The 17,358-nt window shown below is 36.6% G+C and overlaps 1 protein-coding gene across 5 annotated transcripts in view; it reads right to left on the bottom strand.

Moving 5' to 3' along the window:
• The window catches only part of utrn (utrophin), a 262,181-nt gene that overhangs the window by 181,411 nt on the left and 63,412 nt on the right, over positions 1-17,358 (bottom strand). For all 5 annotated transcript variants that reach the window (XM_087805312.1, XM_087805309.1, XM_087805311.1 and 2 more), the window contains 7 exons: positions 16,400-16,527; positions 16,191-16,328; positions 15,995-16,108; positions 6,765-6,920; positions 6,493-6,663; positions 4,752-4,943; positions 4,506-4,640 (listed from right to left, as the gene is read on the bottom strand). In XM_087805312.1, the coding sequence (XP_087661438.1) occupies positions 4,506-4,640; positions 4,752-4,943; positions 6,493-6,663; positions 6,765-6,920; positions 15,995-16,108; positions 16,191-16,328; positions 16,400-16,527 (1,034 nt within the window). The remainder of the gene's footprint in view (positions 1-4,505; positions 4,641-4,751; positions 4,944-6,492; positions 6,664-6,764; positions 6,921-15,994; positions 16,109-16,190; positions 16,329-16,399; positions 16,528-17,358) is intronic.

Below are 17,358 nucleotides of genomic sequence, written 5' to 3'. Positions count from 1 at the left end.
TGTTTTTAAGGTGAAAGAGTCAAAAGTGTTTTTAAGGTGAAAGAGTTAAAAGTGTTTTTTAAGGTGAAAGAGTCAAAAGTGTTTTTAAGGTGAAAGAGTCAAAAGTGTTTTTAAGGTGAAAGAGTTAAAAGTGTTTTTAAGGTGAAAGAGTCAAACGTGTTTTTAAGGTGAAAGAGTTAAAAGTGTTTTTTAAGGTGAAAGAGTCAAAAGTGTTTTTAAGGTGAAAGAGTTAAAAGTGTTTTTAAGGTGAAAGAGTTAAAAGTGTTTTTAAGGTGAAAGAGTCAAAAGTGTTTTTAAGGTGAAAGAGTTAAAAGTGTTTTTAAGGTGAAAGAGTTAAAAGTGTTTTTAAGGTGAAAGAGTTAAAAGTGTTTTTAAGGTGAAAGAGTCAAAATTGTTTTTAAGGTGAAAGAGTCAAAAGTGTTTTTAAGGTGAAAGAGTTAAAAGTGTTTTTAAGGTGAAAGAGTCAAAAGTGATTTTAAGGTGAAAGAGTTAAGTGTTTTTAAGGTGAAAGAGTTAAGTGTTTTTAAGGTGAAAGAGTCAAAAGTGTTTTTAAGGTGAAAGAGTCAAAAGTGTTTTTAAGGTGAAAGAGTTAAAAGTGTTTTTAAGGTGAAAGAGTTAAAAGTGTTTTTAAGGTGAAAGAGTCAAAAGTGTTTTTAAGGTGAAAGAGTCAAAAGTGTTTTTAAGGTGAAAGAGTTAAAAGTGTTTTTAAGGTGAAAGAGTCAAAAGTGTTTTTAAGGTGAAAGAGTCAAAAGTGTTTTTAAGGTGAAAGAGTTAAAAGTGTTTTTAAGGTGAAAGAGTTGAAAGTGTTTTTAAGGTGAAAGAGTCAAAAGTGTTTTTAAGGTGAAAGAGTCAAAAGTGATTTTAAGGTGAAAGAGTTAAGTGTTTTTAAGGTGAAAGAGTTAAGTGTTTTTAAGGTGAAAGAGTCAAAAGTGTTTTTAAGGTGAAAGAGTTAAAAGTGTTTTTAAGGTGAAAGAGTTAAAAGTGTTTTTAAGGTGAAAGAGTCAAAAGTGATTTTAAGGTGAAAGAGTTAAGTGTTTTTAAGGTGAAAGAGTTAAGTGTTTTTAAGGTGAAAGAGTCAAAAGTGTTTTTAAGGTGAAAGAGTCAAAAGTGTTTTTAAGGTGAAAGAGTTAAAAGTGTTTTTAAGGTGAAAGAGTTAAAAGTGTTTTTAAGGTGAAAGAGTCAAAAGTGTTTTTAAGGTGAAAGAGTCAAAAGTGTTTTTAAGGTGAAAGAGTTAAAAGTGTTTTTAAGGTGAAAGAGTCAAAAGTGTTTTTAAGGTGAAAGAGTCAAAAGCGCTTTTAAGGTGAAAGAGTTAAAAGTGTTTTTAAGGTGAAAGAGTCAAAAGTGTTTTTAAGGTAAAAGAGTCAAAAGTGTTTTTAAGGTGAAAGAGTCAAAAGTGTTTTTAAGGTGAAAGAGTTAAAAGTGTTTTTAAGGTGAAAGAGTTAAAAGTGTTTTTAAGGTGAAAGAGTCAAAAGTGTTTTTAAGGTGAAAGAGTCAAAAGTGTTTTTAAGGTGAAAGAGTCAAAAGTGTTTTTAAGGTGAAAGAGTCAAAAGTGTTTTTAAGGTGAAAGAGTCAAAAGTGTTTTTAAGGTGAAAGAGTCAAAAGTGTTTTTAAGGTGAAAGAGTTAAAAGTGTTTTTAAGGTGAAAGAGTCAAAAGTGTTTTTAAGGTGAAAGAGTCAAAAGTGTTTTTAAGGTGAAAGAGTCAAAAGCGTTTTTAAGGTGAAAGAGTTAAAAGTGTTTTTAAGGTGAAAGAGTCAAAAGTGTTTTTAAGGTAAAAGAGTCAAAAGTGTTTTTAAAGTGAAAGAGTCAAAAGTGTTTTTAAGGTGAAAGAGTCAAAAGTGTTTTTAAGGTGAAAGAGTTAAAAGTGTTTTTAAGGTGAAAGAGTCAAAAGCGCTTTTAAGGTGAAAGAGTTAAAAGTGTTTTTAAGGTGAAAGAGTCAAAAGTGTTTTTAAGGTAAAAGAGTCAAAAGTGTTTTTAAGGTGAAAGAGTCAAAAGTGTTTTTAAGGTGAAAGAGTTAAAAGTGTTTTTAAGGTGAAAGAGTTAAAAGTGTTTTTAAGGTGAAAGAGTCAAAAGTGTTTTTAAGGTGAAAGAGTCAAAAGTGTTTTTAAGGTGAAAGAGTCAAAAGTGTTTTTAAGGTGAAAGAGTCAAAAGTGTTTTTAAGGTGAAAGAGTCAAAAGTGTTTTTAAGGTGAAAGAGTCAAAAGTGTTTTTAAGGTGAAAGAGTCAAAAGTGTTTTTAAGGTGAAAGAGTCAAAAGTGTTTTTAAGGTGAAAGAGTTAAAAGTGTTTTTAAGGTGAAAGAGTCAAAAGTGTTTTTAAGGTGAAAGAGTCAAAAGTGTTTTTAAGGTGAAAGAGTCAAAAGCGTTTTTAAGGTGAAAGAGTTAAAAGTGTTTTTAAGGTGAAAGAGTCAAAAGTGTTTTTAAGGTAAAAGAGTCAAAAGTGTTTTTAAGGTGAAAGAGTCAAAAGTGTTTTTAAGGTGAAAGAGTCAAAAGTGTTTTTAAGGTGAAAGAGTTAAAAGTGTTTTTAAGGTGAAAGAGTTAAAAGTGTTTTTAAGGTGAAAGAGTCAAAAGTGTTTTTAAGGTGAAAGAGTCAAAAGTGTTTTTAAGGTAAAAGAGTCAAAAGTGTTTTTAAGGTGAAAGAGTCAAAAGTGTTTTTAAGGTGAAAGAGTTAAAAGTGTTTTTAAGGTGAAAGAGTTAAAAGTGTTTTTAAGGTGAAAGAGTCAAAAGTGTTTTTAAGGTGAAAGAGTCAAAAGTGTTTTTAAGGTGAAAGAGTCAAAAGTGTTTTTAAGGTGAAAGAGTCAAAAGTGTTTTTAAGGTGAAAGAGTCAAAAGTGTTTTTAAGGTGAAAGAGTCAAAAGTGTTTTTAAGGTGAAAGAGTCAAAAGTGTTTTTAAGGTGAAAGAGTCAAAAGTGTTTTTAAGGTGAAAGAGTCAAAAGTGTTTTTAAGGTGAAAGAGTCAAAAGTGTTTTTAAGGTGAAAGAGTTAAAAGTGTTTTTAAGGTGAAAGAGTTAAAAGTGTTTTTAAGGTGAAAGAGTTAAAAGTGTTTTTAAGGTGAAAGAGTTAAAAAGTGTTTTTAAGGTGAAAGAGTTAAAAGTGTTTTTAAGTTGAAAGAGTCAAAAGTGTTTTTAAGGTGAAAGAGTTAAAAGTGTTTTTAAGGTGAAAGAGTCAAAAGTGTTTTTAAGGTGAAAGAGTCAAAAGTGTTTTTAAGGTGAAAGAGTCAAAAGCGTTTTTAAGGTGAAAGAGTTAAAAGTGTTTTTAAGGTGAAAGAGTTAAAAGTGTTTTTAAGGTGAAAGAGTTAAAAGTGTTTTTTAAGGTGAAAGAGTTAAAAGTGTTTTTAAGGTGAAAGAGTTAAAAGTGTTTTTAAGGTGAAAGAGTTAAAAGTGTTTTTAAGGTGAAAGAGTTAAAAGTGTTTTTAAGGTGAAAGAGTTAAAAGTGTTTTTAAGGTGAAAGAGTCAAAAGTGTTTTTAAGGTGAAAGAGTTAAAAGTGTTTTTAAGGTGAAAGAGTCAAAAGTGTTTTTAAGGTGAAAGAGTTAAAAGTGTTTTTTAAGGTGAAAGAGTCAAAAGTGTTTTTAAGGTGAAAGAGTTAAAAGTGTTTTTAAGGTGAAAGAGTCAAAAGTGTTTTTAAGGTGAAAGAGTTAAAAGTGTTTTTAAGGTGAAAGAGTTAAACGTGTTTTTAAGGTGAAAGAGTTAAAAGTGTTTTTAAGGTGAAAGAGTCAAAAGTGTTTTTAAGGTGAAAGAGTTAAAATTGTTTTTAAGGTGAAAGAGTCAAAAGTGTTTTTAAGGTGAAAGAGTCAAAAGTGTTTTTAAGGTGAAAGAGTTAAAAGTGTTTTTTAAGGTGAAAGAGTTAAAAGTGTTTTTAAGGTGAAAGAGTCTAAAGTGTTTTTAAGGTGAAAGAGTCAAAAGTGTTTTTAAGGTGAAAGAGTCAAAAGTGTTTTTAAGGTGAAAGAGTCTAAAGTGTTTTTAAGGTGAAAGAGTTAAAAGTGTTTTTAAGGTGAAAGAGTTAAAAGTGTTTTTAAGGTGAAAGAGTCAAAAGTGTTTTTAAGGTGAAAGAGTTAAAAGTGTTTTTAAGGTGAAAGAGTCAAAAGTGTTTTTTAAGGTGAAAGAGTCAAAAGTGTTTTTAAGGTGAAAGAGTTAAAAGTGTTTTTAAGGTGAAAGAGTTAAAAGTGTTTTTAAGGTGAAAGAGTTAAAAGTGTTTTTAAGGTGAAAGAGTTAAAAGTGATTTTAAGGTGAAAGAGTCAAAAGTGTTTTTAAGGTGAAAGAGTCAAAAGTGTTTTTAAGGTGAAAGAGTTAAAAGTGTTTTTAAGGTGAAAGAGTTAAAAGTGTTTTTTAAGGTGAAAGAGTTAAAAGTGTTTTTAAGGTGAAAGAGTTAAAAGTGTTTTTAAGGTGAAAGAGTTAAAAGTGTTTTTAAGGTGAAAGAGTTAAAAGTGATTTTAAGGTGAAAGAGTCAAAAGTGTTTTTAAGGTGAAAGAGTTAAAAGTGTTTTTAAGGTGAAAGAGTTAAAAGTGATGTTCTACCTCCAGGGCTTCGTTGACGGCCTCAGTGCTCTCGGGCAAGTTCTCCGTGGCTTGAAGCTTCTCCTCCACGGTGTTGAGCCAGACCTGCTCCACGTCCAGGTACTGAAGAAGCTCCATCCAACACGACCAGACCTCCTGCACCAGAGAACATATCATGGAGTTTGATTGACAGGTGTCAGCTTAAAGTCAACTCTGGGTCAAGGTCATTCATTCAAGTGATGCTTTGAGCTGGAGATGAAGATGTACCTCCAGAGTGTGGCACTTGCTCTTGAAGCGGTCGCAGAGTTTGTGGTAGTTGGCGAGAACGCCCTCAAGTTCAGAGGTCAAGCTCTGACTGCCGCCTCCATCAGGGGGCGCCGTTTTGGACACCAACACGTTGATGTTGTCCTTCAGGATCTTTACCTTCACCTCCTTCTGTAGCACTTCATCTCGTGCTCTCTGGTCGAGAAGAGAAGATGAAGATGATGATAAAGATGAAGATGATGATGAAGATGATGATGATGTAGATGTAGATGTAGATGTAGATGTAGATGAAGATGATGATGATGATGATGAAGATGAAGATGTAGTTGAAGAAGATGAAGATGTAGATGATGAAGAAGATGATGATGAAGATGAAGATGATAAAGATAAAGATGATGTAGATGAAGATGATAAAGAAGATGATGATGATGATGATGTTGAAGATGAAGATGTAGATGAAGATGATAAAGAAGATGATGATGATGATGAAGATAAAGATGTAGTTGAAGAAGATGAAGATGTAGATGATGAAGATGAAGATGTAGTTGAAGAAGATGAAGATGTAGATGATGAAGAAGATGATGAAGATGAAGATGATAAAGATAAAGGTGATGTAGATGAAGATGATAAAGAAGATGATGATGATGATGATGATGAAGATGAAGATGTAGATGAAGATGATAAAGAAGATGATGATGATGATGATGATGAAGATAAAGATGTAGTTGAAGAAGATGAAGATGTAGATGATGAAGATAAAGAAGATGATGATGATGATGAAGATGATAAAGATAAAGATGATGTAGATGAAGATGATAAAGAAGATGATGATGATGAAGATGAAGATGAAGATGTAGATGAAGATGATAAAGAAGATGATGATGAAGATGAAGATGATAAAGATAAAGATGATGAAGATGAAGAAGATAAAGATGATGATGATGAAGATTATGAAGATGAGGATGTAGATGAAGATGATAAAGAACATGATGATGACGATGAAGATGAAGATGTAGTTAAAGAAGATGAAGATGTAGATGATGAAGAAAATGATGAAGAAGAAGATGAAGATGATGGTGATGGAGATGAAGATGATGATGAAGAAGATGAAGATGATGATGATGAAGAAGATAAAGATAAAGATAAAGGTGAAGATGAAGATGATGAAGATGAATATGAAGATGATGGTGATGGAGATGAAGATGATGATGAAGAAGATGAAGATGATGATGAAGAAGATAAAGATAAATATAAAGATAAAGATGGAGATGAAGATGATGATGAAGAAGATGAAGAAGATAAAGATAAATATAAAGATAAAGATAAAGGTGAAGATGATGAAGATGATGAAGATGATGATGAAGATGATGGTGATGGAGATGAAGATGATGATGAAGAAGATAAAGATAAAGATAAAGATGGAGATGAAGATGATGATGAAGAAGATGAAGATGATGACGATGAAGAAGATAAATATAAATATAAATATAAAGATAAATATAAAGATGAAGAAGATGAAGAAGATGAAGATGATGATGTAGGTGTTGAAGATAAAGATAAAGATGAAGATAATGAAGATGAAGAAGATGAAGATGAAGATGATGATGTAGGTGTTGAAGATAAAGATGAAGATGAAGATAATGAAGATGAAGATGAAGATGATGATGAAGATGATGATGAAGATGACGTCAACTCAAAGTACACGAACCCCTGAAGGACGAGCACAAATCTTTTCTCAACTCACCTTCATCTCCTCCAGCGAGGCCTCCAGCTCCTCTGGACTCTTGTACTCGAAGTCCCTCATGAGGAACTCCTCGTCCACCTGAGCCATCCACTCCTGCATCTCCGTCAGGTCCTTCCTCAGGTTCACCTGTCGCTCCTGGTTCTCCGCCAGACGCTTCTGGTGACTGGAGATCTGAGCCAGAGGAACAAGTCAGAACCGTCGTCTTTGGCCTGTGACCTTGACGGAGGTAGCATCTTCATGGACTTCATCGTCACAGAAGGTCTGACTCTCACCTGTTTGCTGAGCAGGTCCCATCTGCTCTGGCTCTCCACCAGCTTCTCCTGCTCCCACTGGACCAGGCCTGGGACCTGAGCCGCTTGGACTGCTCTCATGTTCTCCTTCATCTGCTTCAGTGAACCTTCCACCGACTCCATCTGATCCACGTACACCTGGTGGCCAGAAGATGGTCAACTAGAGACACGAGTGTTGGTTTGAAGCTGATCCTGATGAACGTTATTTATTTGTTGACCAATAATAACGTTCAACTCCTGTCTCATGACCCTGGTCTTGACCTTGAACCTAAATCTGTATCATCTCCTCATTTTGATCTTCTGTAAACTCACTGGTAACAAGTCAGCGGTGACAAACCTCCATGCTTGACCAATCAGAATCCAGAAAAGGGTTTTCAGTGGGCGGAGCTTAAGATCATTTTCTAATGTCAATGTTTCAATGAAAAGAGAGTTTTGTACAAACACACACTGATGATACAATAGAGTCACACATCACAACAACACACACACACTGATGATACAATAGAGTCACACATCACAACAACACACACACTGATGATACAATAGAGTCACACATCACAACAACACACACACTGATGATACAATAGAGTCACACATCACAACAACACACACACACTGATGATACAATAGAGTCACACATCACAACAACACACACTGATGATACAATAGAGTCACACATCACAACAACACACACACTGATGATACAATAGAGTCACACATCACAACAACACACACACACTGATGATACAATAGAGTCACACATCACAACAACACACACACACTGATGATACAATAGAGTCACACATCACAACAACACACACACACTGATGATACAATAGAGTCACACATCACAACAACACACACACTGATGATACAATAGAGTCACACATCACAACAACACACACACACTGATGATACAATAGAGTCACACATCACAACAACACACACACACTGATGATACAATAGAGTCACACATCACAACACACGCACACTGATGATACAATAGAGTCACACATCACAACAACACACACTGATGATACAATATAGTCACACATCACAACAACACACACACTGATGATACAATAGAGTCACACATCACAACAACACACACACACTGATGATACAATAGAGTCACACATCACAACAACACACACACACTGATGATACAATAGAGTCACACATCACAACAACACACACACTGATGATACAATAGAGTCACACATCACAACAACACACACACTGATGATACAATAGAGTCACACATCACAACAACACACACACTGATGATACAATAGAGTCACACATCACAACAACACACACACTGATGATACAATAGAGTCACACATCACAACAACACACACACACTGATGATACAATATAGTCACACATCACAACAACACACACACACTGATGATACAATAGAGTCACACATCACAACAACACACACACTGATGATACAATAGAGTCACACATCACAACAACACACACACTGATGATACAATGGAGTCACACGTCACAACAACACACACAGTGATGATACAAAAGAGTCACACATCACAACAACACACACACACTGATGATACAATAGAGTCACATATCACAACAACACACACACACTGATGATACAATATAGTCACACATCACAACAACACACACACACTGATGATACAATAAAGTCACACATCACAACAACACACACACTGATGATACAATAAAGTCACACATCACACACACACTGATGATACAATAGAGTCACACATCACAACAACACACACACACTGATGATACAATAGAGTCACACATCACAACAACACACACACACACTGATGATACAATAGAGTCACACATCACACACACACTGATGATACAATAGAGTCACACATCACAACAACACACACACACTGATGATACAATAGAGTCACACATCACAACAACACACACACTGATGATACAATATAGTCACACATCACAACAACACACACACTGATGATACAATAGAGTCACACATCACAACAACACACACACTGATGATACAATAGAGTCACACATCACAACAACACACACACTGATGATACAATAGAGTCACACATCACAACAACACACACACACTGATGATACAATATAGTCACACATCACAATAACACACACACTGATGATACAATAGAGTCACACATCACAACAACACACACACACTGATGATACAATAGAGTCACACATCACAACAACACACACACTGATGATACAATAGAGTCACACATCACAACAACACACACACTGATGATACAATGGAGTCACACGTCACAACAACACACACACTGATGATACAATAGAGTCACACATCACAACAACACACACACACTGATGATACAATAGAGTCACACATCACAACAACACACACACACTGATGATACAATAGAGTCACACATCACAACAACACACACACACTGATGATACAATAGAGTCACACATCACAACAACACACACACTGATGATACAATAAAGTCACACATCACACACACACTGATGATACAATAGAGTCACACATCACAACAACACACACACACTGATGATACAATAGAGTCACACATCACAACAACACACACACACACTGATGATACAATAGAGTCACACATCACACACACACTGATGATACAATAGAGTCACACATCACAACAACACACACACACACTGATGATACAATAGAGTCACACATCACACACACACTGATGATACAATAGAGTCACACATCACAACAACACACACACACTGATGATACAATAGAGTCACACATCACAACAACACACACACTGATGATACAATAGAGTCACACATCACAACAACACACACACACTGATGATACAATAGAGTCACACATCACAACAACACACACACACTGATGATACAATAGAGTCACACATCACAACAACACACACACACTGATGATACAATAGAGTCACACATCACAACAACACACACACACTGATGATACAATAGAGTCACACATCACAACAACACACACACACACTGATGATACAATAGAGTCACACATCACAACAACACACACACTGATGATACAATAGAGTCACACATCACAACAACACACACACTGATGATACAATAGAGTCACACATCACAACAACACACACACACTGATGATACAATAGAGTCACACATCACAACAACACACACACTGATGATACAATAGAGTCACACATCACAACAACACACACACTTGATGATACAATAGAGTCACACATCACAACAACACACACACTGATGATACAATAGAGTCACACATCACAACAACACACACTGATGATACAATAGAGTCACACATCACAACAACACACACTGATGATACAATAGAGTCACACATCACAACAACACACACACTGATGATACAATAGAGTCACACATCACAACAACACACACACTGATGATACAATAGAGTCACACATCACAACAACACACACACTGATGATACAATAGATTCACACATCACAACAACACACACACACTGATGATACAATAGAGTCACACATCACAACAACACACAGACACTGATGATACAATAGAGTCACACATCACAACAACACACACACACTGATGATACAATAGAGTCACACATCACAACAACACACACACTGATGATACAATAGAGTCACACATCACAACAACACACACACTGGTGATACAATAGAGTCACACATCGCAACAACACACACACTGATGATACAATAGAGTCACACATCACAACAACACACACACACTGATGATACAATAGAGTCACACATCACAACAACACACACACACTGATGATACAATAGAGTCACACATCACAACAACACACACACACTGATGATACAATAGAGTCACACATCACAACAACACACACACACACACTGATGATACAATAGAGTCACACATCACAACAACACATACACACTGATGATACAATAGAGTCACACATCACAACAACACACACACACTGATGATACAATAGAGTCACACATCACAACAACACACACACTGATGATACAATATAGTCACACATCACAACAACACACACACACTGATGATACAATAGAGTCACACATCACAACAACACACACACACTGATGATACAATAGAGTCACACATCACAACAACACACACACACTGATGATACAATAGAGTCACACAACACACACACTGATGATACAATAGAGTCACACATCACAACAACACACACTGATGATACAATAGAGTCACACATCACAACAACACACACACACTGATGATACAATAGAGTCACACATCACAACAACACACACACACACTGATGATACAATATAGCCACACATCACAACAACACACACACACACTGATGATACAATAGAGTCACACATCACAACAACACACACTGATGATACAATAGAGTCACACATCACAACAACACACACACACACACTGATGATACAATATAGTCACACATCACAACAACACACACACACACTGATGATACAATAGAGTCACACATCACAACAACACACACACACTGATGATACAATAGAGTCACACATCACAACAACACACGCACACTGATGATACAATAGAGTCACACATCACAACAACACACACACTCTGATGATACAATAGAGTCACACATCACAACAACACACATACACACTGAGGATACAATAGAGTCACACATCACAACAACACACACACACACTGATGATACAATATAGCCACACATCACAACAACACACACACACACACACTGATGATACAATATAGTTACACATCACAACAACACACACACACTGATGATACAATAGAGTCACACATCACAACAACACACGCACACTGATGATACAATATAGTCACACATCACAACAAAACACACACTGATGATACAATAGAGTCACACATCACAACAACACACACTGATGATACAATAGAGTCACACATCACAACAACACACACACACTGATGATACAATAGAGTCACACATCACAACAACACACGCACACTGATGATACAATAGAGTCACACATCACAACAACACACACACTGATGATACAATAGAGTCACACATCACAACAACACACACACACTGATGATACAATAGAGTCACACATCACAACAACACACACACTGATGATACAATAGAGTCACACATCACAACAACACACACTGATGATACAATAGAGTCACACATCACAACAACACACACACACTGATGATACAATAGAGTCACACATCACAACAACACACACACTGATGATACAATAGAGTCACACATCACAACAACACACACACACTGATGATACAATAGAGTCACACATCACAACAACACACACACTGATGATACAATAGAGTCACACATCACAACAACACACACACACTGATGATACAATAGAGTCACACATCACAACACACACACACTGACGATACAATAGAGTCACACATCACAACAACACACACTGATGATACAATAGAGTCACACATCACAACAACACAAACACTGATGATACAATAGAGTCACATATCACAACAACACACACTGATGATACAATAGAGTCACACATCACAACAACACAAACACTGATGATACAATAGAGTCACATATCACAACAACACACACTGATGATACAATAGAGTCACACATCACAACAACACACACACACTGATGATACAATAGAGTCACACATCACAACAACACACACACTGATGATACAATAGAGTCACACATCACAACAACACACACACACTGATGATACAATAGAGTCACACATCACAACAACACACACTGATGATAAAATAGAGTCACACATCACAACACACACACACTGACGATACAATAGAGTCACACATCACAACAACACACACTGATGATACAATAGAGTCACACATCACAACAACACAAACACTGATGATACAATAGAGTCACATATCACAACAACACACACTGATGATACAATAGAGTCACACATCACAACAACACACACACTGATGATACAATAGAGTCACACATCACAACAACACACACACACTGATGATACAATAGAGTCACACATCACAACAACACACACACACTGATGATACAATAGAGTTACACATCACAACAACACACACACTGATGATACAATAGAGTCACACATCACAACAACACACACACACACACTGATGATACAATATAGTCACACATCACAACAACACACACACACACACTGATGATACAATAGAGTTACACATCACAACAACACACACACACTGATGATACAATAGAGTCACACATCACAACAACACACGCACAGTGATGATACAATAGAGTCACACATCACAACAACACACGCACACTGATGATACAATAGAGTCACACATCACAACAACACACACTGATGATACAATAGAGTCCCACATCACAACAACACACACACACTGATGATACAATAGAGTCACACATCACAACAACACACGCACACTGATGATACAATAGAGTCACACATCACAACAACACACACTGATGATACAATAGAGTCACACATCACAACAACACACACACTGATGATACAATAGAGTCACACATTACAACAACACACACACACACTGATGATACAATAGAGTCACACATCACAACAACACACACACACTGATGATACAATAGTTTGACACATCACAACAACACACACACTGATGATACAATAGAGTCACACATCACAACAACACACACACTGATGATACAATAGAGTCACACATCACAACAACACACACACTGATGATACAATAGAGTCACACATCACAACAACACACACACACATTGATGATACAATAGAGTCACACATCACAACAACACACACACACTGATGATACAATAGAGTCACACATCACAACAACACACACACACTGATGATACAATAGAGTCACACATCACAACAACACACACACTGATGATACAATAGAGTCACACATCACAACAACACACACACTGTTGATACAATAGAGTCACACATCACAATAACACACTCTGATGATACAATAGAGTCACACATCACAACAACACACACACTGTTGATACAATAGAGTCACACATCACAACAACACAGACACACACTGATGATACAATAGAGTCACACATCACAACAACACACACACTGATGATACAATAGAGTCACACATCACAACAACACACACACACTGATGATACAATAGAGTCACACATCACAACAACACACACACTGATGATACAATAGAGTTACACATAACAACAACACACACACTGATGATACAATAGAGTCACACATCACAACACACACACACTGATGATACAATAGAGTCACACATCACAACACACACACACTGATGATACAATAGAGTCACACATCACAACAACACACACACTGATTATACAATAGAGTCACACATCACAACAACACACACACTGATGATACAATAGAGTCACACATCACAACAACACACACACACTGATGATACAATAGAGTCACACATCACAACAACACACACACTGATGATACAATAGAGTCACACATCACAACAACACACACACTGATGATACAATAGAGTCACACATCACAACAACACACACACACTGATGATAAAATAGAGTCACACATCACAACAACACACACTGATGATACAATAGAGTCACGCATCACAACAACACACACACACTGATGATACAATAGAGTCACACATCACAACAACACACACACACTGATGATACAATAGAGTCACACATCACAACAACACACACACACTGATGATACAATAGAGTCACACGTCACAACAACACACACACACTGATGATACAATAGAGTCACGCATCACAACAACACACACACACTGATGATACAATAGAGTCACGCATCACAACAACACACACACACTGATGATACAATAGAGTCACACATCACAACAACACACACACACTGATGATACAATAGAGTCACACATCACAACAACACACACACACTGATGATACAATAGAGTCACACATCACAACACACACACACTGATGATACAATAGAGTCACACATCACAACAACACACACACACTGATGATACAATAGAGTCACACATCACAACAACACACACACACTGATGATACAATAGAGTCACACATCACAACACACACACACTGATGATACAATAGAGTCACACATCACAACAACACACACACACTGATGATACAATAGAGTCACACATCACAACAACACACACACTGATGATACAATAGAGTCACACATCACAAAAACACACACACACTGATGATACAATAGAGTCACACATCACAACAACACACACACTGATGACAAAATAGAGTCACACATCACAACAACACACACTGATGATACAATAGAGTCACGCATCACAACAACACACACACACTGATGATACAATAGAGTCACACATCACAACAAAACACACACAGTGATGATACAATAGAGTCACACATCACAACAACACACACACACACACACAGTGATGATACAATAGAGTCACACATCACAACAACACACACACACAGTGATGATACAATAGAGTCACACATCACAACAACACACACACTGATGATACAATAGAGTCACACATCACAACAACACACACACACTGATGATACAATAGAGTCACACATCACAACAACACACACACACTGATGATACAATAGAGTCACACATCACAACAACACACACACACTGATGATACAATATATTCACACATCACAACAACACACACACACTGATGATACAATAGAGTCACACATCACAACAACACACACACACTGATGATACAATAGAGTCACACATCACACACACACTGATGATACAATAGATTCACACATCACAACAACACACACACACTGATGATACAATAGAGTCACACATCACAACAACACACACACACTGATGATACAATAGAGTCACACATCACAACAACACACACACACTGATGATACAATAGAGTCACGCATCACAACAACACACACACTGATGATACAATAGAGTCACACATCACAACAACACACACACACTTTAACACACACGGTTCATCACATAAGTTCAACTTTAAATGCAACATAAGCTCCAGTAGTAAATGTTTGTTCTAAGTTTAAATGAGTATAAAGTTAGAGGTCAACAGTCAAGAGTGTTGAGGGACAGAAGGACAGAAGGACAGAAGGACAGAAGAACATGAGGTCAAATGTCTACCTGGCACTTCTTCAGCTCGTCCTCAACACCTTCTTCACTTCCTTTTCCTTTTTCCTTCCGTGACAACAAGTCCTCGACGCCATCAAGCCAACGTTCCGCTTCCACCAAACACACCTGTGCAGGAGTTCAACTCAACGACCAGCAGGAAATGAAGCAAACCTTCTTCTTCTTCTTCTTCTTCACCAACAAACCCCACCTGGTTGTCCTTCATGCTTCCCAGAATGCACTGCAGCGTACTGAGCTCCTCCCTGGCGCTGCTGGAGAGTTGACTCCATCGCTTGAGTTCCTCGGAGTCCGACGCCTGCTGGGTCTGCTCGATCTCCAGACACAGAGCCTGACGGAGAAGATGCACCATGAACGCTCCAGTAAACGAGGGTTTCCTGACGTTCATCACACAAGCATCACCTGTGCTCGCTCTACCGCCGCCCTGGTGGAAGGCATGTCCACGATGCCTTCCTTCAGCGTGACCAGGCGAGCCTCCAGATCCTCCACGGCCTTGGTTTTCAGGCGAGAGGCTTCCAAACTGGCCAGAGCTGGTGATACGGAAAAGTGTTTTTAAGGTGAAAGAGTCAAAATTGTTTTAAGGTGAAAGAGTTAAAAGTGTTTTTAAGGTGAAAGAGTCAAAAGTGTTTTTAAGGTGAAAGAGTCAAAAGTGTTTTTAAGGTGAAAGAGTTAAAAGTGTTTTAAGGTGAAAGAGTTAAAAGTGTTTTAAGGTGAAAGAGTTAAAAGTGTTTTTAAGGTGAAAGAGTCAAAAGTGTTTTTTAAGGTGAAAGAGTCAAAAGTGTTTTTTAAGGTGAAAGAGTTAAAAGTGTTTTTTAAGGTGAAAGAGTTAAAAGTGTTTTTAAGGTGAAAGAGTTAAAAGTGTTTTTAAGGTGAAAGAGTTAAAAGTGTTTTTTAAGGTGAAAGAGTCAAAAGTGTTTTTTAAGGTGAAAGAGTTAAAAGTGTTTTTAAGGTGAAAGAGTTAAAAGTGTTTTTAAGGTGAAAGAGCCAAAAGTGTTTTTTAAGGTGAAAGAGTCAAAAGTGTTTTTTAAGGTGAAAGAGTCAAAAGTGTTTTTTAAGGTGAAAGAGTTAAAAGTGTTTTTAAGGTGAAAGAGTCAAAAGTGTTTTTAAGGTGAAAGAGTTAAAAGTGTTTTAAGGTGAAAGAGTTAAAAGTGTTTTTAAGGTGAAAGAGTTAAAAGTGTTTTAAGGTGAAAGAGTTAAAAGTGTTTTTAAGGTGAAAGAGTTAAAAGTGTTTTTAAGGTGAAAGAGTTAAAAGTGTTTTTAAGGTGAAAGAGTTAAAAGTGTTTTTAAGGTGAAAGAGTCAAAAGTGTTTTTAAGGTGAAAGAGTCAAAAGTGTTTTTTAAGGTGAAAGAGTCAAAAGTGTT

The sequence above is a fragment of the Callionymus lyra genome, chromosome 13, assembly GCF_982586985.1.
Source record: "Callionymus lyra chromosome 13, fCalLyr1.hap1.1, whole genome shotgun sequence".
Classification (NCBI taxonomy): Eukaryota; Metazoa; Chordata; class Actinopteri; order Syngnathiformes; family Callionymidae; genus Callionymus; species Callionymus lyra.
This window is presented reverse-complemented; position numbering and strand designations above follow the sequence as displayed.